This window comes from Harpia harpyja, chromosome 14 (assembly GCF_026419915.1).
Source record: "Harpia harpyja isolate bHarHar1 chromosome 14, bHarHar1 primary haplotype, whole genome shotgun sequence".
In the NCBI taxonomy this organism is placed as follows: Eukaryota; Metazoa; Chordata; class Aves; order Accipitriformes; family Accipitridae; genus Harpia; species Harpia harpyja.
The window spans coordinates 25,014,508-25,037,709 of record NC_068953.1 but is presented as its reverse complement, the minus strand read 5'-3'; the positions used below and the strand labels follow the sequence as shown (position 1 = coordinate 25,037,709).

General features: G+C 40.4%; 1 protein-coding gene across 4 annotated transcripts in view; it reads right to left on the bottom strand.

The window, feature by feature from the left end:
- ARNT2 (aryl hydrocarbon receptor nuclear translocator 2) overlaps positions 1-23,202 on the bottom strand; it is a 105,598-nt gene that overhangs the window by 51,733 nt on the left and 30,663 nt on the right. For 2 of the 4 annotated variants that reach the window (XM_052806980.1, XM_052806976.1), the window contains exons 3-7: positions 19,774-19,821; positions 16,623-16,667; positions 16,467-16,511; positions 13,753-13,966; positions 11,355-11,568 (exon numbers count right to left, since the gene is read on the bottom strand). In XM_052806980.1, the coding sequence (XP_052662940.1) occupies positions 11,355-11,568; positions 13,753-13,966; positions 16,467-16,511; positions 16,623-16,667; positions 19,774-19,821 (566 nt within the window). The remainder of the gene's footprint in view (positions 1-11,354; positions 11,569-13,752; positions 13,967-16,466; positions 16,512-16,622; positions 16,668-19,773; positions 19,822-23,202) is intronic. The other 2 variants (XM_052806977.1, XM_052806978.1) reach the window with 2 other exon arrangements.

Here is a 23,202-nt window from a genome sequence, read left to right as displayed (position 1 = left end):
GTGTACTTGTTGTTGGCAGACATTAAAGCAACCTTCAGAGGAGATCCACTCCTTTACTCCTATTTTAAAGATGAGGACATTGAAGCCCAAAGGAACGACTTCACTTGCCTGCGGTCAGCCAAAAGCAGAGGTGCAGCTAGGAACAGGGTCCAAGCTCATATAAGCAATATGAGTTCTCAACACACTGTAGCTGTAGATAAAAATTCTCAATAATATAATCCACAGTGATTCCCAGAAAGTCCACAAAAATCTCATGACAACTATATGCTTATCAGGGCATAATCAGCTTAAATGAGAAATAAACATGATTATGCTTCCAAAAGAAGACTATAGGCTGGGCGGCTGATTTATCTTTCCTTATACTCAGTGATAACCTCTTGATGTATCAGTATAGAACTTGAAACAAATTAGCCCAAATAAAGAAAAGAAATTTCACTTGAATCGAATACTCCACTTTCACAATGCTACTTAGAACTAGGACATGCTCTCTGTTGCTCATTTTTCTCTCCGCACTCTTGAAAAAATTCCTGAACTACCTACCCTGTAACGATGGCTAACGTTCCACTTATAAATATAAACCATCAAAGCTCACTCTCCTCACTAGCCAGCTTCTCAGGGGGACTATTTGAAGATCTCTAAATATGTTAAGGTTTACATCATCTAATTGCAAAAGGCGTTGTATAAGCATTAGAGTCAAGTTATGACATTCTTACAATAGAATGAAGAGTCGATCCAATCAACAGCAAAGTTAAAAATATAAAAAAAGAAGTAATGCAATTGAAATGTAGCTATTTTTAAATATCTGTCTGTCCTCTACTTACCAACTGCAGACACTGACCCACAAAGGGGGAATTGAAAAGATTTCTCACCCCCTCTTGTTTTTCAATAAGAAACCCCTCACGTTACACAGCTGTTTGCTTAATACAACTTGTTCTTATAAAAGCTCATGAGGCCAAAAGGTCTCTACTGTGCCTGCCTTCATGTTTGACTAACCAGTCTGCATCATGTAATTCTCCACAGTGTTGGGCAAATATGCATCATTTTAATTAAATTAAAAAGGAAACTATGTGGGCTTTTGAGCCTTGCTATTGCGTAAATTCTAAGGGACTATCTGAAGGGATAGTGTTACAGATCACATGCAAGTCTCTCTGCTGATGGACCTGGAAAAACCGGACATAAAAACCCAAGCAAATAATTCAAAGCACATGTTGAAAGTTAAGTTATAACATAAAAAAACCAAAACCATTTTAAGGACTAAATGTATTTTGAACTCTCAACAATGGGTATCTTACATATGGGAAACATTCAGCATACTAAATAAAATAGCTTACAGAAGCCCATACAGATGTGTAAGCTCTCCCTAGACATAAATACAACAACATCCATCTCCAGCTTCAGTTCTGTATTTGTAAAGTGGGACAATGATCCTCTCATCTTTCATCCTTGCATTGTCCACTTAAACTTTAGCAGCAGAAGCTTCATCTTGCTATAGGTTTCTCTAAGTCCTGATACAGTCACATTCTGATCTCCACAGGTACTTTCAGGCTCAGTCATGAAACAAATAAATATCACCAAGTTCATAGTTCAATGAGCTGGGCGGTTGGGGTAGCACATCTGTTACAATTATCAGATGTATTTGAAGGAAAGCCTGAGCTGGAGAAAATTATCATACTAAGGCCTGCCAGCGATCCAAGATACAAAGAGCTCCTCAAAAGACAGAGTAGACTTTCTATAACTAGAAAAAGGATGGAAAACCCCAGAAACAGTTACTGCAAAGCACCATCAGCAGAGACTCCCATGACAGGACAGCTATCCAAAATAACTCTGCAATATGTAATTTATTCTTTTACCATTCACAGCTGCATAATAAATCAAAACATAAAAGTTGTAAGTAGTTTTTAAATTAACCTATTTGTTTCACTTGAATACTCAGCAGGAAGCTTTACTGAAAAACACTTCTGCCACAAAAGCTTCAGCTCCTGGCATTCTGTTTTACTGGTACTTCATTATCAAACTCAAGTAACTGGGATATATGCTTTATTAGTAAATACTTGTATCATCTGGTTCTGAAACTTGGCTGTGGTCTGTTCCACATGAGCTGGTGACACACCATTGAACAGTCCATTAAAGGAAATAAATAATGACTGCAAGATGACTTTGTGAGATATTTTGCTGGGGACAGAATTAAATTTAAACACATGGGGAGGGAGAGAGGGAGAAGAACAAAAGGCCCAAGGACGCTGTCTGGTTGTTTTTATAGGCTACTCCTTTAGTTCAATTAAAATAAGGTGTGCGGGGCAAAACATCATTATAGGTTTTAGTTCTCCCTTTGCAGACTCAAGACACTTACAAATTACATGCAAAAGTCTCCATACTATGAAAATAGAGAGAAGAATGATGACGTAAGTTCAGATCTAAGGCACTACAATAAAACAGATCAAACCACAGAAAACTGACAGTGGGCCATGTTACCACTCTGGTTATGTGCTGCCATATGGGAGGCTTTTCCCCCCATGCAGCTCTGTGCAGGGTATCAGTGAGGAACAAGTGGGTGCTGTGGTCTCAGCAAGCTGGTGAAAGGCCACGGAAGGATCAAAGACCATAGAAGTCCTGCCTCTGCTGTCCCAGTATTATGAAATAGGAGAGCTTCAGCTAAGGAAAGAGAGATGACAGCAGCAGGGGATAAGTCAATTATTTCCCTTTTGAAGCAAGTGGACACTCGGCTGGAATACTATCACTCCCAGGCACCGCTCCTCCCTGTGCCTCCCTAGCCTGTTGCTACAACTCATCACGTAATAAAATATTTTAGTGCATTGTATTAACTTCATTGAGACAACAGAACATTCAAATTAGGCTAAAGGAAAAGCTAGTTCTCCACAGGGCAGATGTTAAGGTTAATACTGCATCCTTGCAGCATCTGTGGAGTTCCCATCAAAGCACTGAAGCACCTGAGATTTACAGAGGGTTGCAAGCATAGCCAGTGCCAAAAGGCTCCAAGAGGCATGCTCAGACTCCTTTATCGGCAATGTGTTAACTGAAGAAGTTGGTCAGGTATTTGTGAAACACTAGTATTTTTTAAAGGGGGAAAAAATCACTAACTCCATATATTTCATCATGTTTAACAAAACAGAGCAGGTTGAATAAATATTCAACATTAAAAAAACCAACCACCCTTGAAACCCAGCAACTGAAAATGATCCAGTCAAACATCTGTGATAACAGACCTAAGTACATGGCAGTTTCTAAGTGAGAAACTAAAGGTGAAGACTGAAGAGAAATAACAACCACAAAACCCACTTGCACATGCATTCCCAAACACCTGAAAATTCACCCTAAAAGCATACCCTAATGCTAATCGGGTGTAAAAAAGTCTGTCTCAGAGTACTAGGCTAAAGCTGCTTCCTTATTTTCGTAAAAACACGTACTGACCTCTTTAAACCACCATTATAATTACCAAAGTAATTTAAAAAAAATGCAACTTATTATCACTAGTTTTCCATTCAGTACTATCCACCCAGAGTGTCTCAGCAGCAGGGAGACCACTGGGTCACTGTGTTGGTGGAGTTGCTCTATGAACTGTTTTATACATAGCTGGCTTCTCCCAACGTTTGGGATTTTTTTTCCCCCCAGAAACAGCCCTAGAGACCAAAGCAAAACAAAATTCTCTTGGAATAAATTAAAGAGATTAAATGTACCATACGTATAAAATATGATCCTTTGAAAGTACCTATTTTTCGAGAGCAAGTTGGGTTTTTCTTATTTCTGTGGTATTGTCTAGTGTATCAAAGGGCAGGAATGGCGCTCCAAGGCCTTAAAGTCCTCTTTCTCCCATAAACAACACAAAATGCCAGATTCCACCCTCTGCGTTACCCCTGTAAGATCACGGGACCACAGTCACTGGTCACACAGCCATGACTGAATGAAGGACTTGTTTCATTCACTTCAACTGAAAAACAGGGTGATCCACTTGCAAAGGAAACATTAAGTCCCACAGGTGTAATTTAATGCACAGAACATTTAAAACTTTCCTTGTCTTCCTTCTGGAGAGCCCAGCACACTCACAGACTTGGATGGCTCTCACTCACCCACTAAGGTTTTCTACATTGTCACATGGAGTCGGCAAACTGTGCTTGATCAAACCAAATGACGACAGAAAAGAAGCTGAAGACACAGAGGCTTTGGGCATCACTTCTAAGCACACACTAGTGGGACAGCCAAGACGTAGATCCCACAAAGGCACAGCTTCCTTATTTTCTGCTCCTAAGCATCTACTGCACTAATTCATTTGCCTGCTAACAGAATGGGGATGGAGGAAACAGAACATTCACTTCCTCCATTCTACATGTAAAAAACCCGCCAGCTGAACAGACTAAAGCTGAAAACCCACAAATTCCTACGCTTGGCACTGCCCAAGTTCAAAGACCATCTCTGGCTGGCACTGTGACCTTCCTGCTATGAGAATAAATGGTCCAAAAAAATGTGGGCAGGTATTTTTCTTTGGAACAATGGCACGGCAACAGGCTGGTGTGTATGGAAAGTCTTACATCTGAAACATCCTCTTCACTCTCCGCAATGCCGGTGGGACCACATAACTTTGCTGAAAAACAGGTATCACATGGAGATTTGGTAGTTGTCAGTAAGGAGCCAAATCTCTTCCAAGATTTAACACTTAAAATAGGAAAAGATGCCTTGCCAAAGTTGGCTTTTTCCAGACTGAAACCTGAAATACTCTGTTCACATGAATCACTCATATATATTCTATAGATGGCAGTATGTTTCAAGAATTGTCCCCTCTTTTTCAGGACAACCTATGTTGAAGCTTCTGTTTTCAAAAATCTCTCTGTTCCCTTCCATTGCAGGTAGAATAATCCTGGCACAGCTGTCTCCAGCCTCCACCCTTCTAAGGAATAAAGTGGGGGGGGGGGGGGTAATGTGTGTGTCGGTGGGTGGAAAATCCCATAAAATATTGAGTCAAGTTTCAGACAGTCCTGCAGAGACATAAAAGATTTCAGGACATCTCATATCATGTATACGGAAACTTTCTCTCCTCCCCATCCTGCCTGCTTTGCTGTGTGTTGTTTACTGAACGCCTGCTCGTCTTCATCCTACAGGTTGTTAAGTTTCATGGACATTCAGTGAAAACAGCTGATGATGAACCACTGTTTTATGCTGGATAAAAAGCACAAGTAGCTATTAATTATACAACTCATTCCCTACCTGCCCAGAGGCTAACAGTCTTACTAGGTCAGTCATCCTGCGCTAAGATGTTAAAATCTAAAATACTGAGATCTGGTTTTAATTCTCTGTACTCTGACTTCCTAAGCTGCTGGGCACGTTTCAGAGACAGATGGTTCTTTAGGGTTCATGTACTTAAAAGAGTTCACAGACAGAAGTAAAAAAAAATAAAGAAATCAAGTGCTGTCAGTTGAAACAGCCCTTCACATGCAGAGTACCTTTCCAATGCATAAACCTCTTACAAATCTGCTCTTCAGATCCAAAGGCTGGAGAACAAAGTCCCAAAGGTGCTTTGCTGCAGCTCCTTGTTTTGTCGACTGTCTCAGCAAGGACACGCTTCTCTGAACAAAAGGGATTTCCCCCCAGAAGGAGAGTTAAGAGTTCTGGGTAGAAAAGCATCTATCTTTGGTAAGTATCTTAATTTCTACAAAAGACACAGGGAAGACAGAACATCTGACAATATAGGTTTGGTATAAAATTTTTGGCACCAATACCTAAAATAGACTTTTTTACCTTTTTTTTTTTTTTTTTTTTTTTTTTAATAAATAGGCTGATCCAATTTTCAACTGGATAAGGAAAAGCTCCTTGGTTTGCTAATATAGTGCAGAAGTCATCCCATTAATAAAATGCTGTGATAATATATTACATTTTCATTAGACATGAGTTTTACTGTTACTGGAGATGACATTTAAGGCATATCAGAATTATATTTGCCAGGACTGAGTTTCTGGTCGTGCCTCAAGTTAGTCTTTGAATTTTGCACATGAAGCCAAATAGGAGTCTCATCCAGCTCTTCTCCGTATCAGTTGCAGTCCCTCCTAAATCATTAATTCCAGTCAGAGTTCAAAACAGTGATCATGAATAAGAACACATTTGCATTCACTGGCTGGCTGTGGGTATGAGACAGATCATGCAGAAATCAGAGTTGGAAAATTGACATGGAAGTATAAGACAGCCCACAGCGCAAAAACTCCCGCACTGATTTTCAGGAAGAGTATCTGTTGTAGAGAGAAGTTATTCCTAAACTTCTCTTTCACATGGTTATTTACCACTTGTTGAGCACTTCCCATCTGTTCACTGCTGTGGAAAGCTTTACTTTGCTTCTCCACTGGTCTCTGGCACTGCCCTCTTTTGAGTTTAACACTATTTTTCTCATTTTTACAGACAATTTGACTCTATCTACAGCATCTGGATTTTGTGACTGTGTCTACAAACTCTGCTTGCTAACAGAAAGCTTTGCAGTTGAACAGAAAACTGCATATGCTGAAACCATCATTGCAAGACATCATATTATTTGAAGGTTCCGTGAGACAGGTTCCCCAATCCAAATCTCTGTTTGTGTAACACGGAGTGATGTTTCCATAATATTCATGAATTGTCACACAATGGTCTTTTCTTCTAAAAACGCACCCATCAACTCAACTTTTGCTGTGGTCAGTCACCATTTCCATCATAAAGTTCTACTTTTTTGTACTTATAAAATACGGCAATAAAATATCATGCCAAGATTAAACTTGGCATACAAGTTCTGTCCAGGAGTAACCTCAATTAATCTTTTTCAGCTAGCAAGTAAATCAACTTAGCCTTTTTAAAATCACTTGAAAATGAAAGCTGTAGAGGTACTGGTTCTCATTATTTTCTTGCAGTCACAGGTCTGCAGTTTCAGCACCCCTTATCTACTCAGCTAAAACAGTTTGCAAAGACTCCTTCTGATGCTGAATGTCCTGAGGCGGCTTTGTGCCATAGATGGGGTTACTTATGCTGCTCCCTGTCTCTCCTTAGCTATAGAGAGTGAGGCTGAAGGAAGGTGTTACAGCTGGATTACTATGTGCTGTGCTGCTTGGAGCTCAGAATTGAATATAATAAACTTGGGTGTTTCCCATTTGCACCACTGGAGATGCTGGCTGCAGGGACAAGGATCTCACAGCCTTGACAAGCATATCTCAGACACATCATGGAATCAGTCGGAGTATTTCCAGGCAACCACACAGAGGTATCTATATTCCTCATTCTACTCTTTTATGAACTGCTTACAGAGAATTAGACTGGTAGAAATCAGCCTGGCAAAGTGTTCTAGAACACTATATTTTAATGGTAGGACATTCTACTACAATACTTGCTCAGTCATTTTTGGAGAGTAAACGTAGCAAAGGTATTCTTCAAAAGCTGTTTTTCTTTGCGCTGAAATCTAAGTTCTGTCTATTCTCTATGCCATCAGAGATTTGTTGTCTGCAGCTGTTTAGAGGCTCTCGCTTGCATTAGGATTCCACTGTGCTGTATGTTAGCCCTTCACAAATTCCAACTCTGAACCTGCATCTGAACCCAACATCCATCAAGTTTCATCAGTGCATCCTAAGGCAAAGAGGTCTTTGCTAATGGATCCTACTGTGGGATCTGATCTTCATCCATATTTGAAGTGATTTGTTTTCCCATCTGCAGATTTCCAAGAACAAAGAAGGAAAATAAATTATTATTCGAATATCTGCCCCATCCTGATTAATCATGCCCATGACGCATGTAAAGACTTCTTGGGAGCACTACTTGTTGCTATCATCAAGTCTCAGCTGCTGTCTTTTCTAGAGCATTTCAAACTGTACATACACTTCACAGTTCAGCTTTCCTGTTGCTACAATGTGTTAGCAATTAATGTACTATAAACAAGCAGACAATTGTTCCATTTCCAGGGAATAAAATCTCCAAGGATATAAAATGGAATAGAAACTATCCATCCTTCCCCATATCCTGAGAGGTAAAAATAGAGCAAGCAATTAACTCCCCAAACACACTACATGGTTTAGGCCATAGTTAAACAGCCACTTCAGTTTGGCATATGCTTTTACTGCTCCTGAAGTCCTGTCCTCTCCTTACCCTTAACTATTCACTCCCCACTTCTCCTTGGTGTTTGCACAAGAGTTCAAGCAACCTTATAATAAGGTGGGCCAAAGAGCTGTCTCTACCAAAACCGAGGTTTTTTTGCTTAGGTTAGCTATCAGCTGGGTCAGCCCCCTTGATGTGACTCATTGTAGTACCACACAAATGCCAAAGGAGGAGAGGGTGAGATGAGGTGAGGATTGCATAAGCTGGTGTGACTGCCAAAGAAACACTCATGCAACCACAGCCCCAGTCCCAGTCTTACTTCTGGGGGCAGAAATGTGAGAGGGAGCCTGCTTTCTCCACCGTCTTGTTGTCTGTCGCTCCTCTTTGGCCGTGGCAGCCTCCCAAGTCCTCGGGGTCTGGAGCAGCTTCTCTGGGTAACAGGATTGCTAAGAGGTGCTGGGAAAACCCCAGCAAATGCAGTGCTAATGATCAGTGCTTGTAACAGGACAAACAAATATAACCAAAGGACATTGCTCTGATCTGATGCAAGGCAAGTGAAGTTTCTCCTTTGTCAAGACACTGTCATTGCCTCCCTAGTTCAAGGGCTGAAGGAGGAGGTTATGGGGTTGAGGACCCTGAGAAGATGAGGAAGAGAGCAAAATTAAAAATCATGTATCATTACATTTTCACCTTTTCCCTAAGCAGATCCTGTGCTCAACAGCCAGAGGTCACTAAAAGATGAGGATTTTCCTGCTGCCTGCAGTGAACATCACTTTGAGCAGGAAAAATGTGAAACACAGCTGGCTGGTTTGCATCTCTTTCAAGCTCTGCATTGCCCTTTGTTCTGCATGAAATATAACTTTGGAAAGCCAAGAGAGACTTGAGGGCTGCCCAAATGATTTGATAAACACTGACTTAAAGGAAGTGCATTTGCCTACTTGCCTTCTTTTAAAATGTCACTAAGGCACCCATTATTTCTGTTCAGTGCAATATTTCGTTTTATTCCTACCTGTTACAAAGCTGCAACTCTCAATATGGCTTGTGTTACAGGAAGGAAAGTGTAACTGGTTGAACAGACTCTAGAATCACATTGCTCCCAGAAAGGTACCTCAAAGGAGCGAGAGTGATGTTGCTAAAGTCCTGCTGCATGCTGTTTATAAGCAAATTGATGCTGGACTGACAGTCCTTATAGAAGACTGCTTCTCTTATTTAATGGTACCTTACAGGGTCAAAGAAATGCCAAGTTTAATATAACAAATCTAGAGCTTTCTGTTTATCTATATGCTCCACAGACTGACAAAACTACTAGTATACTAACTAAATGTACTTCACCAGTCACATCTTTAAAACAAAACTACTCAAAAAGCAGGACTATATTATGATGTCACTTGCTTTACACTGATTTTATTAAAAAGCCAGGAAAATGCAGCAGACACCTTAAAAATCTGTTCTTATGAGAGATGATGTACGTACAACTATATGTCTATGCTTGATTCAGAAGCTGACTGATGGTTGTGTTTACGGCTTGTGAGATGTTCAGCTGGCCAAAAAATTGCACCGTACATGTAACCACAGTAACTTTGTAAAGGAAAACTCACGCAATGTGCCCCATATAGTTAGGAGCAATTATGCACTGTTCTTACTTGCACTTTCTTGGAACCGTTGTAACTACACACACTCTCCAGTCCCTAAAAAGCACCTTTCTACATCCAGCCTGCCTCTGCACCTTAAGAAGTGTAGCTAAGCAGGCCACCCTGACTCTAAACAGGATGATGCTTTCCACGCACTGGGAAAATCTTCAGCTGTCCATGTACAGCAGATTTATGGGCCTTCTGTGTCAATCTGACAAGTCCAAAGACTCAGGCAGGGAAAAGATCTAGCCCTATAAATACTACTATTTGAACTTCTCTTCCCACTGGCTACAGATTAATTCAGTATAAAAGAAAAGCACATATTTAAAACTGGAAAAAATACAGAGTTGGGTTTTCAGAAGTGCTCTGCATTTGTCTAGTCCTGCTCTAGTTTGAGCAGATTAAGCCCCATAACTGAGCACTTTTGGAAGTCAAAACATGACTGTTCACTGAGGGTCTGGAGTAATTGCTTCTTGGAGGAAGATGGTACATACGTTAAAATGTATTACATGCTACAAAATAAAAACAAAGATTGTGCTCTTTTGCAAGTCTCATGGTATGAAACTCAGCTGTTTTGCTCTGCACAGGTTTCCCTAACTGTTCACTTGGTTTTGATCCATCTGGATTTTCACCACAGAATTTTGCTTTGAGTTTCCAATTTGAATACATGAAAGCTCTGCCAAAACCACATCACATTCAAACCACAGGAAATCATGAATTTGGCACTGTTTGGACATGGAAGCTGTAAACAGTGTGCAGGTTCACTCAAAACTGGATTACTGTCCTTTGAGTTATGAAACACAACAAAACTTCCAGCAAACCAGGTCAGAATTCTGAATTACTAAAGCAAGGAGAAATTTGACTTTTGCATGGATCAGGATTTTGTTATAAATATTTTCCCCTAGCTTTTTTCCTTTAGCTATAAACATACTATGTGGAAGAATAAAAAGAGAAGCTGGGTTTCTTCCTTTCCAAGTTTGAGTTAAAACAGGATTCAGCTAATTCTCATAGCTCCAACATACACATATCCTATTAAAGACAAGGGTAGTTTCCTATTGGCTGCCTTGAGCATGAATAAATGTAAAAGCCAGAGTTATACTGAAGATATGAGTATGGTTTAGTTTTATGTGCAAAATGATAGGTAGTCAACTTACAGCTAATTTACACCACTGCTACAGGAGCAAGCCTCCCATTTAAAATCCACTAGATTTTCAGCTGCCAAACACTGGATTTTTTCCCCAGGATTCCCGTTAGCAAACCGCAAGGAACTTTTATGAAAATGGAAAAGTCTGAAGTATGATTTTTGCCTTCAAAATAAACATTGCCCTAAAGAAACACATATTTGTAAAGAAGTCACAAGTTCATTGAGGACGAAAGGAAAACAATTTAGATTTCCAGACCAAGCCTGAAAACAATCCAGATTCCAAACCTACCCAAGCCACAAGTTTGAATGCAGAGCGACATGAAGGTGGTTTGACTGAAGTCAAACAAATAGGAAGCAAAATGTAGTCATGCAAAAGAAGATTTATAGTACTGCACTGCCTCCAAGAAAATGCAGTTTAATCTTGCTGAATTTCATTTCTCCCAGATTTTTAAACCAGGCATTTTGAATGTCAGCAAAACTCTACAGGGATCCATAACACACAGAACCATACATCAGACATATCTGACCTGTCATAGAGTTTTCGGATGTACATAGTTGCTCTCGCAGCTTTTCCACGTCATCTGGATGAACCTGTTCATACAAAGTGCTGCCAAACCATTCAGACTGTGGCTGGTTCAGCACGGGAGTCACAGAGTCTGATACGTAGATCACTCTTCCTGTCTCAGCTGCAACTACAAACAGGAACCCATCTGCAGCCTCCAGGATAAGATGTTTCAGTTCCTTCCAAAGAAAGGATTTGATTAGAATGCCAGCAAGAAAAGGGAATTAAATAACACATCTGTCTCTGCCTAAGAATATTGTTTTCTTGCGATCTTAGTAGCTGATCGCAACCCAGGCAGAAATTTTCACTGCAGTATTGATATAACAACAAAACCAAACTTGCAGCAAGCCATAAATTGCTGATCTTAATAACAAAAAACACTTCGTTTTCCTTTATTGCCTTTCACCTGGTGATCTCAATGCACTGTAGGAAAATCAAGTAACTAAAACTCACTGCATATTGTGTGATAGGCATCTAACATTAAAAAATAAAAAGTTATTTCAGGGTACAAACAGAGGAAATGAACAGCTATAACTCATACGGCAAACTCATCCCTTAATTAAATGTCCTGAATAATTTAATTGGAAAGAAACCAACAAGTCTTTCTGGTTTGGTTTTTTTCTTTTTCCCCTCAGGATGAGCTCTGTTTGTAAATTAAACAATCGCTGGATAAAAGGCAGAAACTGTAATGGGAACAAGGACAGGAATCCCCAGCCTCCCCTCCCATGAGGGGGCCCAAGCCACTACACAAGAAGGTTGTATCACTTCTTGCTTTCTTTTTCCAGCCTATGAATATGAAGCTTCAGAGATCCAAAGGGTCCAGAACACCCCTGTCTTTGGCCTTTTCTTTACACTGTTCCCTGCTCATCATCTTGGGTACTTCTGTCCTGAGACATACACCTGAGACACAGCAGCACCCAGAGCCCTGACCCCATGTGGGGACTGGAAGGGGGACTGTAGGCCTTTAAAGCAAGGTACTTCTATCCCTCACTTTCAGACACTTGGTCTAGACAGCCAATACCTTGAACTGCACATGCAAACAGCTGTTTGTATGCATCACACAAAAATGCTACCTTTGCTTAACAGAGCTTGAAAACTTCTCACGGGAAAGGATGACAACTACCACTCCAACTCCTGCGAAACAAGCTCGAACTCCCTTCACTTGGTGGCTCCAGCGACCACCAGAGCTTGTTAAGATACTGCACCTGGAACTCAGACAAAGAGCTTTGGACAATCTGAGTCCCATTTCAGCTTAGACAGCTCAGCACGGCTAGTGTGCAACTGGCAGATATTAGCTGATAAGGTGAGCATCAAAATCTGGTAAATTCTACTAAAGAAATGGCTAACTCACCTCAAGAAACACTTAACAGACCGTCAACTTCTGCCACCTTATTGTAGAGAAAGCACATCAATTCTGAACCACTGACTAAATAAAAAACCTCACTACATAGCTGGCTGCGCTATACAGAAGATAATAAGACCTGTTTTGCATACATTATTAACAAAGATGAAGATAACTCTGTCATTCTGCAAAGTTCAAAAAACCCAAAAAGTTGCAATGAGAAGTGACTAGGGTGCCCTACCAACAACCAGCTGAATGGCACAGTCCCTCCAGAAACACACTTCAGGAAAGCCAGAATAAGTAGAGATGTGAACTCTGAGAAATCAGCAGCAGCTGCTGTTTCTCTAATAGCAAGAAGTATTGCCTTTAGCCACAATTTACATGTGTAAGTGCTTAAATCGTTCAGACCACAAAAATGCACATTACACCCATAGGACTTGAAAAACAATGAAGGTGGTAGGAATTTTCAGTGCACTCAGTTAAACACAGTTTTCCTTTGAGCACTGGGTGCATCTTCCTTCTTCCATCAAAAATGTAACCAAGGAAGTACCTCAGCCAGTACAGATGGGATTCATCTCTGCCCAGTTCAGCTGCTGGGAACTTAGGCATTAAGACTAAACAATGTTTTTAACCTTCCTCTAAACCCAGCTGGGAGAGGCAGGTCTTTCCAGATTAATTTTTACCTATTTTAGAGAATCTTTGTTAGGATGGGAAGAGCCCAGTTCTGGAGGTGAAAATTCCTTTCCAGTGATGAGAGGCAGCAAGTGACTTGCTTTTCAGATGGACAAACCTCAATCATAACAACGCCCCTTTCACTGCTTCAGAAAGAAAGATTTGTCATATCGTTAAGATCAAGTCCAACCAGCCACAAAAAATTGTCTGTATTTACACCTTGGATATGTAGCTTGTATCAATTACTACATGACGGTGAAGGATCAAGCTGAGCTCTACTCCTCTCAGCATTTCCTCACATCTTTTAAGACCACAAACCAGAGAAAACAGACATTTGCAAAAAATCTACCTGTTCTGTAAGAAATGAAGGCTTGTAAGCTCCATCAGTAGATTTGTTTCCAGTGCCTCTCATTGATTTCATGTGTGAAACCGCCATCCGAAGAATTGTCAACTTGTCGGGCTTACGAGCCAATGCGCTACAAGTGGGTACCATATCAGACAGTTCGGTGATGTACTGTGTCATCTTATTTCTCCTGCGTCTCTCAATTTCACTATGATTCTCCCTGAACATTTAAAGAAACACCAAACCAACAGAAAAGCAGACACAATCAGTGTAAGAATTTCAATTGGAGGTGACGAATCATAATACTTTGCACTTGTTTTGCTGTTTCCACCCCAGGAGAGCAAAGTGCTTTACAAAGCTAAGCACTATTATCCCTCAGTTTACAGACAGAAAATCCAGGCCACAGAAGGATAAATATGATTTGCCCATTGCTGTGAAAAGAACCCATATTTCTAGCTATTGGCTTGTAGCCTTAATCTCTTAACCGGTTTAATCTCCTTTGGTTTAAGGGCAAAAAATGAAGCAGAAAGATGTGAGGAACCGACAACTGCCAACTCCAGCCAAACTTCCAAATTTGCTGTGATGCATCTCACAGCTTCCAGTTCGTACTCAAGGTGTTGGATCTGCCTATAAAAGGTCTCTTTTAGAGCAAACCTCTCACTAACAGCTGGATCAGGTCAGCAGTAAGTGTCAGCGCTGACTTACAAAAAACCCCACTCAATGACAACACAGACCTCCAGTCCTGTAATGTTGTGTGGAACATCCTGCATCCCTGTAGGGAGGCACTACATGCCTACAAGGTCAGACTGCAGGACTGGGACCATACAAGAGATAACAGTACATACAAAAAACCCCCCCAGTAAATAAATAAAATGAGTGTGAAAGACAGCAAGTAAACATCTGGCTTGTCAGACATAGATCAGAATTTATGTTCGAGAACAATCTAGCACAGCAGGGAAATAACAATGACAGTACTTGATGCTGCCCCACTTTGGGCTAAGCTCCAATGTTCTCATCCTTTTATGTTTGCCACTCGCCACTGAGGTGGCAAGTCAAATTTGAGAATTCTTGAAGTGGATAGTCACCAAAATCTTTCAGAACTGAAGATCTGGGAGTTCTGTTTTCCCATACTGTAAATCACCATTGCCTGATCACGATTAAGGAATTACACCAATATATACATCTGAAATGGACCTAAAATGCTTTGGTGTGTGGCACTTATTTTTCCCATACTGTACCTGTCAGGTGGCAGCTAAATACATGTACACGACAGGTACATGATGCTTCAGATGTCAAAGCAGCATCTTCCACTGATTTCAATGAGCTGTGCATAGCATTTTCTTGTGGGATCGCTGGCGGATCCAACAAGATGTGAAAGGTGATCACTTGGAGAGTCCACCAGCATTGGCCAGTATGATGACACAACATTAGAAGAAAATGCAACATTCTTTGGAGCTGACTGTTATAAAGATTGATCATGAAAGTAGAAGCTAGGCTTGGCACACTTTTCAGCTATTTTCAATAACGTAGCCTTTTCTTAAAATGCAGGAAAGAATCCAAGTTGTAGTATGCTGCTTCCTGAAATAGAGGAATGCATGGGCTTGCCCTGCTTTACAATGTGTATCCTGCCCCTGCACACAAAGGTGTTGTATGCATGAGGCATTGTCTCCAGAAATACCATTTGTTATGGCTACATGCAGAGTTATTATTCCTACTGATGCCTATGCTTACTATCTGATACTCAGGAAATCCAGCTATGGGTCCCTGCAATGATAGCCCATGGTCATTCAGCAAATTACAACCAGTTCCTTTGTTAAGGTCGCTATCTACTTAACTATCTATTACACCGTAATAGTGAACCCTTCCATTTCAAATGGCTGATAAACAGCCTTTGTGGGGGTCTGCACAGACGCGGGAGAGAACAGTGCCTGTGGGAGCTGAATCATGTACACTTACACAACCAGAACAGCTTGTGTGACAGTGCATATGTACATAAGAGCACACATGGGTACATGTCAGCATATACATGCAGATAAATATGGACAAGGGGAAGAAAAATGCATTTTACATGATGAAAGCTTGCTCCAAGTTCAGCATTTTCACAGAAATGGTGATTAAGGAGGCGGGGGGGGGGAGAGAGAGAGAGACAAAGAACACACATATTCAACAGATATTTTACATTTATAAATACACATTACATCGTCTGCCACTAAAGTATTTTAATACTCCTGAACATTGAAAACAACCATTATAAAGAGTAAACAAAGAAATTGCAAAACTTCCGGAGAAGAAAGAGAAGAATATCCAACAGTCCATTTAATTTATAATCATAAAAGCTAAAACATAATAGTATGTTAATCAACTGGCCATGAAAACGTTCAAGCAAACAAAACCCTGAAACTAGCTCAAATTTAAATCCTTGAAAGAAAAAGAGGGGCTGTGGTCCTCTTCCAAAAGTGTCTGCCCTAGGAACCCTGGCATTCATAAAGAAAGATGCCCTAATTCTGTAATTTCTAACTTTGTTTTTATACGGAAATTTTGGAGGGACGTTACATTTTGGGAAACTGCGGGAGCTGATCCAAACCCACTTAGGTCCAGGGTTAGTATTTCTGATTTCAAGCATTTTTGAATCAGCCAACCCTCCTGAATTTTGATCAGTCAGAATGGCACCATATAAAATAAAATGGGGGCAAACCATATTTGATTTTCCTTTTTCCTACCTGGCCATCCTTTCTGTGTCAGCAGTACTTTGATCATCGTCCCACCTAGAAACAAAATAACCAGCTCTCTAAGCTAAGGCACACGTACTGAGATTTTTTGGACACGAACATCCCCCTCTTTTCTCTCAGCAGAAGAGATCTACAGAACACGCCTACCTTGCAAACTTTTCCTTATCACCAGAGATTTGATCACCATCATACCTAGAAACAAAAGATAGTAAGTAAATCCACAAGGGTTATGCATTGCATGATGATCAACACACAGCAGAAAGAAAAGAGGTTCACGACTGCAAACTATTACAAATAACAGCAGGAAAAATGAGGGCATGGGAACGATAAAGCAAAGAAAACGTAGTCTGATGAAACTTCCAAGCCATGCCAATTCAAAAGCTTCATTTGTATACTTAAAAAAGTTGGAGACACATTTCAGTGGATTTATGCAAACACTTTGACATACACTCATTGCTTGGGAAACTTAACAACCAGCACCATTACAGAAAACACCACTGAGCTTTTATCGACAGCAGCCCATGAAATATTCATTGCTGTGTTGGAAGTGAAAGAGCTGTATCTTTTCCAGATTGCAACCACAACTCACTCCATTCAGCAGAGGGCACTGATGGTCTACAGATAACATGGGAGGGCAGAGAGACGCGCCTAAGTGCAATGCATTATATAAGGACGCCTTCAGAAAAAACCTCTAGTAGGTACAGACACTGTACCGTCTGTTGGGAAGACTGGCAAAAGTCAGGCAGGCAGATGAAACTGCTGGGTGAATAGAAGTGAAACTAAAACTGGCTTAAATCCGTAGAAGTAAACAGGTACCTCATTCCTACCCAAATCAACAGAAGTTAGATGCCCAAACAGGTATGTGCGGTGTATCGGCAGCAACTTTATGGAGAAAATCCAGATCAATGGGACTTTTGCCCCATGGGATTCAAGCTTCACTGTTTCTGAAGCACTGCCTCAGAGACAGGCAGCAATATGACATTTCACTAAAAAATGACATGCTGCTCCTCCTTTCCCTTTCCTAAAAACATACTAATAATTTGAAATTAGATTTTGCTAGCATGGTTACAAAACGATGTATATGTTTGAAAATCATCTCACTTTTGGAGAAACCAAATTGCTTGTTCCAAAACAGAAAAATGTAGGTTTTCGAAAATACAAAAATAAGGCTAATGGCTTTTCTAGAAGTGAAGACTATTACTGCCTGAGAATAGTCATATGAGATTTTGTATTAGAATTATGCTTTTCCAAACTGATGTAATTTATTACAACAGAGAGCCTATGAAGGTCCCACATATTAGCCAACAAAGTAATACAGCATAATTAAGCATCTCTTCTAAAAAACTAATAATGAACTTTTTCTTTTTTCCTTCTCAAATGAATTACAACTAATTTTAAGTACCCCAACTGTGCAAGTTCCTCTATGAGGTTTCATATTTTCCTTCCTCATTAAGACTCATTCAAACGCTGAAGACAAAGCTTAAGTGAGACTTGAGCTGAATTTCTTTTTATGTTGTGTTTAACACCAGCACCCTCAAAACATTCAAGTGAAAACGCCACTTTATTCCACTTGACTCTGCCCAGAGAACAGACTGAGCCCCAAAAATTTTAAACAAAAAGACAGATTCAGTGAGGAATGGCCACATGCTGTAATGTGAACAGTACATGCATATGCCTCCATGTGACGATGAGATGCCATGCAGAGATACCTGAGCTGGCTTGGAAGTCCCTGAGAAGCAAGGTGTGTTAACTCACATGGAGTAGAGTGCTAACATCACTACTGCCTGTGCTCCCACTAGCTTGGGGCTTGTCTATTCATCCTTGTCTGGTTGGCTGGGCTGAAGATGTTCTTGCCTCCAACTACTGTTTTCTCCCTTCCAGTCTCCTAGCTGACCTCTCTGCATGCATGCTTCTTCAGGCACTTCAGTCAAAGCCAGCTGGGTTAGCTTAAACATTTAAACAGCAGTTCGTTGCTAACTAAATAATTTTCACAGAGGCAAGCTAGGAATCAGTCACATGAGCGATTTGGAGAAGGAAAAAGTCCTAAAACGAGGGCACAACTACAAGAGGATGTCTGAACGTGGCCTTGGGCGTCTCTGCACTCTTTTTCTGTACTCTCTAAAAGCAGAACAATCTGGGGGTTTTACAGCATTTAAGATTTAAATACCAGATTTTGATCTGACTTCTAAAATCAACTCAGTCTAAGCATACCACAGCACACCTCTCCAATAAAAATAATGGAACTATTGGCTCTCCCCACCACCAAACTTTGAAAGGCTGAAGCCAGGATGGAGAGAGACCAACACACATGCACCAGAGTGCCTAGAAACCCTGACGCTTATGCAGGCACAAATCGGGTCACATTCATCGCAAATCTTTTTCCCTTAAGATGTATCTTCTAGCAAACATTACAACTAGCCCCCAGACCACCAGTTTTAACACCACAGACTGGAATATCCTTTCTGTAAATGACATCAGCTAAACAGGGGTGCTGCTGGTCTTGTCCAGTAGGTTATGGTATGGTGTTATGACACATCTTCAGCATACGTATCTTTTGGACTGACTAGGAAGACCTTGTTAAAAGCCTACGGTGACAGCTGTGTTTCAACCTGGCTGCTGCTATATAGAGCTGCAGTTACAATCTGGATAATCAGCCTCAAAGTATCTACCCCTCAATGCAGCTGCTTGGTTTCTAATGAAAAAATGCAAACAGTGTGACCAGAAAAGAAGGAAATGTGAAAAAAATGGCAATGATGCTTTAATGTTTGTTTTTACTTCTAGCCTAGAATATTCCATGTTAATTAACATTTATTTTGGCAATTTTTACTTTTCAGTTACACCTAATGGTACATAATGAGCTTTAATCTTAAAAAAACAATCCACACCTCTAGGATCTGTCATATTGTCTTAACAAGCAGTTAACATTTGAGATAAATTCAAAATAAAATAATTTTCAGTGGCAGAAAGACAACTTCAGCAATGTCTAACCAAAGTTCATCTACTGCAGTTGAAATAATAAGCTAAAAATCACAATTTTTCTCATTTGACATAGCGGCAGAGCGCAATTATGACACACACGCTGTCAGCTTTGTAAGCCAATAACTACATCAGACAGATTTCTGCCAGGATGCCTAATTTGCAGAGGAAGCTGATAAAAACAGTAACTAGAATTTAGGTCAAGTTGTTGGTAAGTTCTTCAGCCATATTCACATTGACTTTAAAACATCAGTAGTGAGACAGCTGTCTTTCTCCACTGAAAGAAGTCAAGTGATTTGGCCAATTCTTTGTAAATGCTCACCTTGAAAATTTGCTGGGCCCCTCTCCATCTTCATCATCAAAGTCCATTCTGTAAAAGCAAGATTTCCAAATCAGTAATCATGACATTGGCAATGGTGACATGAAAATTCAAGCCAGCGGTTCTCAACCTTGTTTGATTTATATTTTAACAGGAGGTGTTAACGACTGTAGATTCCAGTCTTGCTCATATTCTCCAGACCCCCTAAAAGTAGCTCATCAGCTGCCAGGAATACAAAGAATACAAGGTTTAAAACAAATAAAGTAATAAATAACTGTTCTTCTCCACAGAAATCTGCACTGTTAAAATTAACAAATAAAAGGAAATATTAAATAAATGCAGTTCTTGTGAGATGGTCAGAAGTAATATCTCTTAGGCCTGATAGAAGTTTACAGAAATCAGTGGGGACTCTACGTTAGAGGACTGAAATTAAGGCTAAAGAAAATAAAGTTCTAAAGCTGTACACATATTTTTGCCCCAGTCTAAAGAAAACAAGTTAGAGGTAGAGCAGAATAAACTCCCAGCCTCCCTGCTAAGAGGATTATCTATGTCACTGCTACTGATTGTAACTGTAGTACATTCTTTAGACTTGCCCTACATTGCCAATCATCTCACACAAATTACCAGCCAGTCTGCAGATGGCAACTACTTTGTGGTATTCCTGCGGTCATTACTAAAATGACCTATGGGTCTACCATGCACCTAACTTACCTGATTTATGTCCCAGACCTTCCTCTTAAGTCAGTGGAAGAGGCAAGCTCTTCCTTGGGCCAAATCCCAGCCCTCCAGTTAGGTTCCTCCAGAGAGCCACAAAAAGCAGAAACCTCTTTCTTCACTTCTTACACAGAGAGCCTAGGAAGACTAGTTTCCTACGTTAGGCAGTGTGATTGTCTCCTTCCCATTGATACTGAGTCACTACAAAGCTATGCAATAGTATGATTTCCAAAGCATTTTATATATTTCTATACCTTTAAAAAGAGGAGGACAAATATAAATCCCAATTATAAGGGGGTGACTCTGCCATTAAGGTAGACTAAGAACAAAGCTGATATAAAGTTATTAAAATACACCAATACAGTAATTGTACCTGACAAGAAAATACATTGGTATGATCTACAGACCTTGATCAGTCTCTTAAATGTGTTTTATGTAGATAGGAAATCATAGTTTTGTTTTGCAAACAATTTTGTCGGGTTTCTTTAACATTCTAAGCTTTCTAACATTTTAGTGTAGTAAAACTTCATACAATTGCAGATTCCATGTCCCTAACACTCTTCATATTAACAAGAGATACAAGTCATATTGAAGGCAAAAACCCTGCAAAGGGACAACAATATTTCTCTCAGTATTAAAAGAAACACCTACCAATTAGAAATTCAGATTTGTATGTTCAGAGCGTGAGAACAATGATGTAAAAACGCTCTCTAAAACTACATCGGCGTAGAGAAGTATGAGTGCGAGTCAGGCAATACTGCCTTGCTTCCTAACTCTGATACCCAAGACAGAGCGGTCTATAAAAGATGTGTCTGAGTCACAGCAATCTACGTACAATCAGGACAAGGGCAGCCCGTAAGCACAGGAATTGGAAACGGTATTAGAAAAGTCACAATAATATTTTCCAGATGGTAACAGCGATTATTCATTTCTGGAGGAAGCAGAGAGAAAACCATTTTCCCCAGAGTGTCTCAAGATGTGTATTTAATTTGGTTAAGTTTGATGCAATCATCAATTTCACCATAAATCACATTTTTGCTCACCTAATTATCACCGAATCCAGTTTCAAAGCCAGCCACCTCTCGGCCGCCTCGCGCAGAACACCACCGACCTCCAGCGGCCAGTGCCCCCCCTCATGCCAGGGCCCTGCAGCTGAGGCAGGACCCCGCCGCCACGCTCCCACCCCTCACCAAAAGCGGCCTCCGGTGCTGGCACCCGCAGCCTCAACTTCCCCACACCTCCCGCGTCTACGATACTCCCAGCAGTTTAACGCTGGCGCGTCGTCACCTAGCCTCTTACTTACCTGCTTCTTCCCCACATATAATGAGGTGCCTGTAGGTGACATTCCAGAACCAACTTCCCAGTTATTTCAATTGCAACGTTTCTACCTACACCCAAAACGTGAAAGTCAACGTTACAGGAGAGCTGTCTGTTTACATGCGGAGGGGACACTCAGGCCAGCACTGGGCTGGCTCCACCTGAAACCGCTCACAAAAGCATCACGGCAGGCGTATCCTTCACTGGTTTCACTGGCAACTGAAACACAACTGAGAGAAACCCCCAGTTTCAAACTCGGGGGAAAACGGCTGCAGAAAATATATACACCTATGGGGAAAAGCCTTTTCTTCAGGGATTTAATAGGACACTGCTTTAATTTGGGAAGGATTAATTTTGTAATTCCTTTCCTTCCCCTCCAATACACTGAGATCCCGTGCCTTGGTAGATTTTCTTAGCTTCCAGCCAAATACTCCAGCTGAGTGCTGAGAGATGGATTTTCTCCCCAGAATCAAACATTAGCTCTACTGCATTTAGTCTAGCTTATTATTACTGGAATATGATGCAGAGAATTAGAGAGAAGCTGATCACAGTTTAAGGCTTGATCCTGCTGCCCATGCTGTATGCCTACTTCCAAAGGAATAAGTGGGACAAACACACTTATTTATCTAGGTGGCTGGATACCAGCTTCTCATCTTGTAAGATCTTGATGGGTTAATATCCATAGGTAACACCTACCACATTTATAGCAGGCTCATCACGGCAGAATCTGAGTGTCTAGGGTGCAATACCAGACTGTAGCAGACTAAATCTTTAAATAATGTGTTTGCTTTGTTAAACTACCAAAAAACCTTGACTTTATTCCAAATGCAGGATTATTAAAAAAAAAAAAATTGAAAATAAAAAGTTCATTAAAATGTCAATACTTGTAAAAATGCAACAGCGAATGTATCCCTGTCCCATCTTTGTTAATAAACACGTTTCCTGATTTCACATTTCACTGTGCAAAATGAAAAACACCCTTTCAAAACCTGAAAAAAAATCTCAGGTATAAAGTCACTGATTCCAATGTCCTGCCTGAACCATCGTGCCTGCTTTACAGCAAGGTGGAATGAAAGATAGGGAATCAGTTGTAACCTTCAGCAGAACACAGCAGAACACGTAAAAATAATATTCCAACAAATTCCTCATACCTTGACAGATAAGATCTTCTGTTTAGATAGAATATATTGCACATTAGCAAAACAGTAGAAGCAGTCTCCAAGAAGACAAATGACATCATTTCAGAAGTTTCAGAAAGAGTATCTTTTATCTTAATTTAAAATTCCCATTGAAAAGAGACTTTAAAAAAGAGCTTCACTATGCTCTTTTGTTTTGAAGAGACAGCATAAATCTTGGTTTCCTCTTTCATATTGTTCATGTTAATCGTGAAAAGGCCTGATG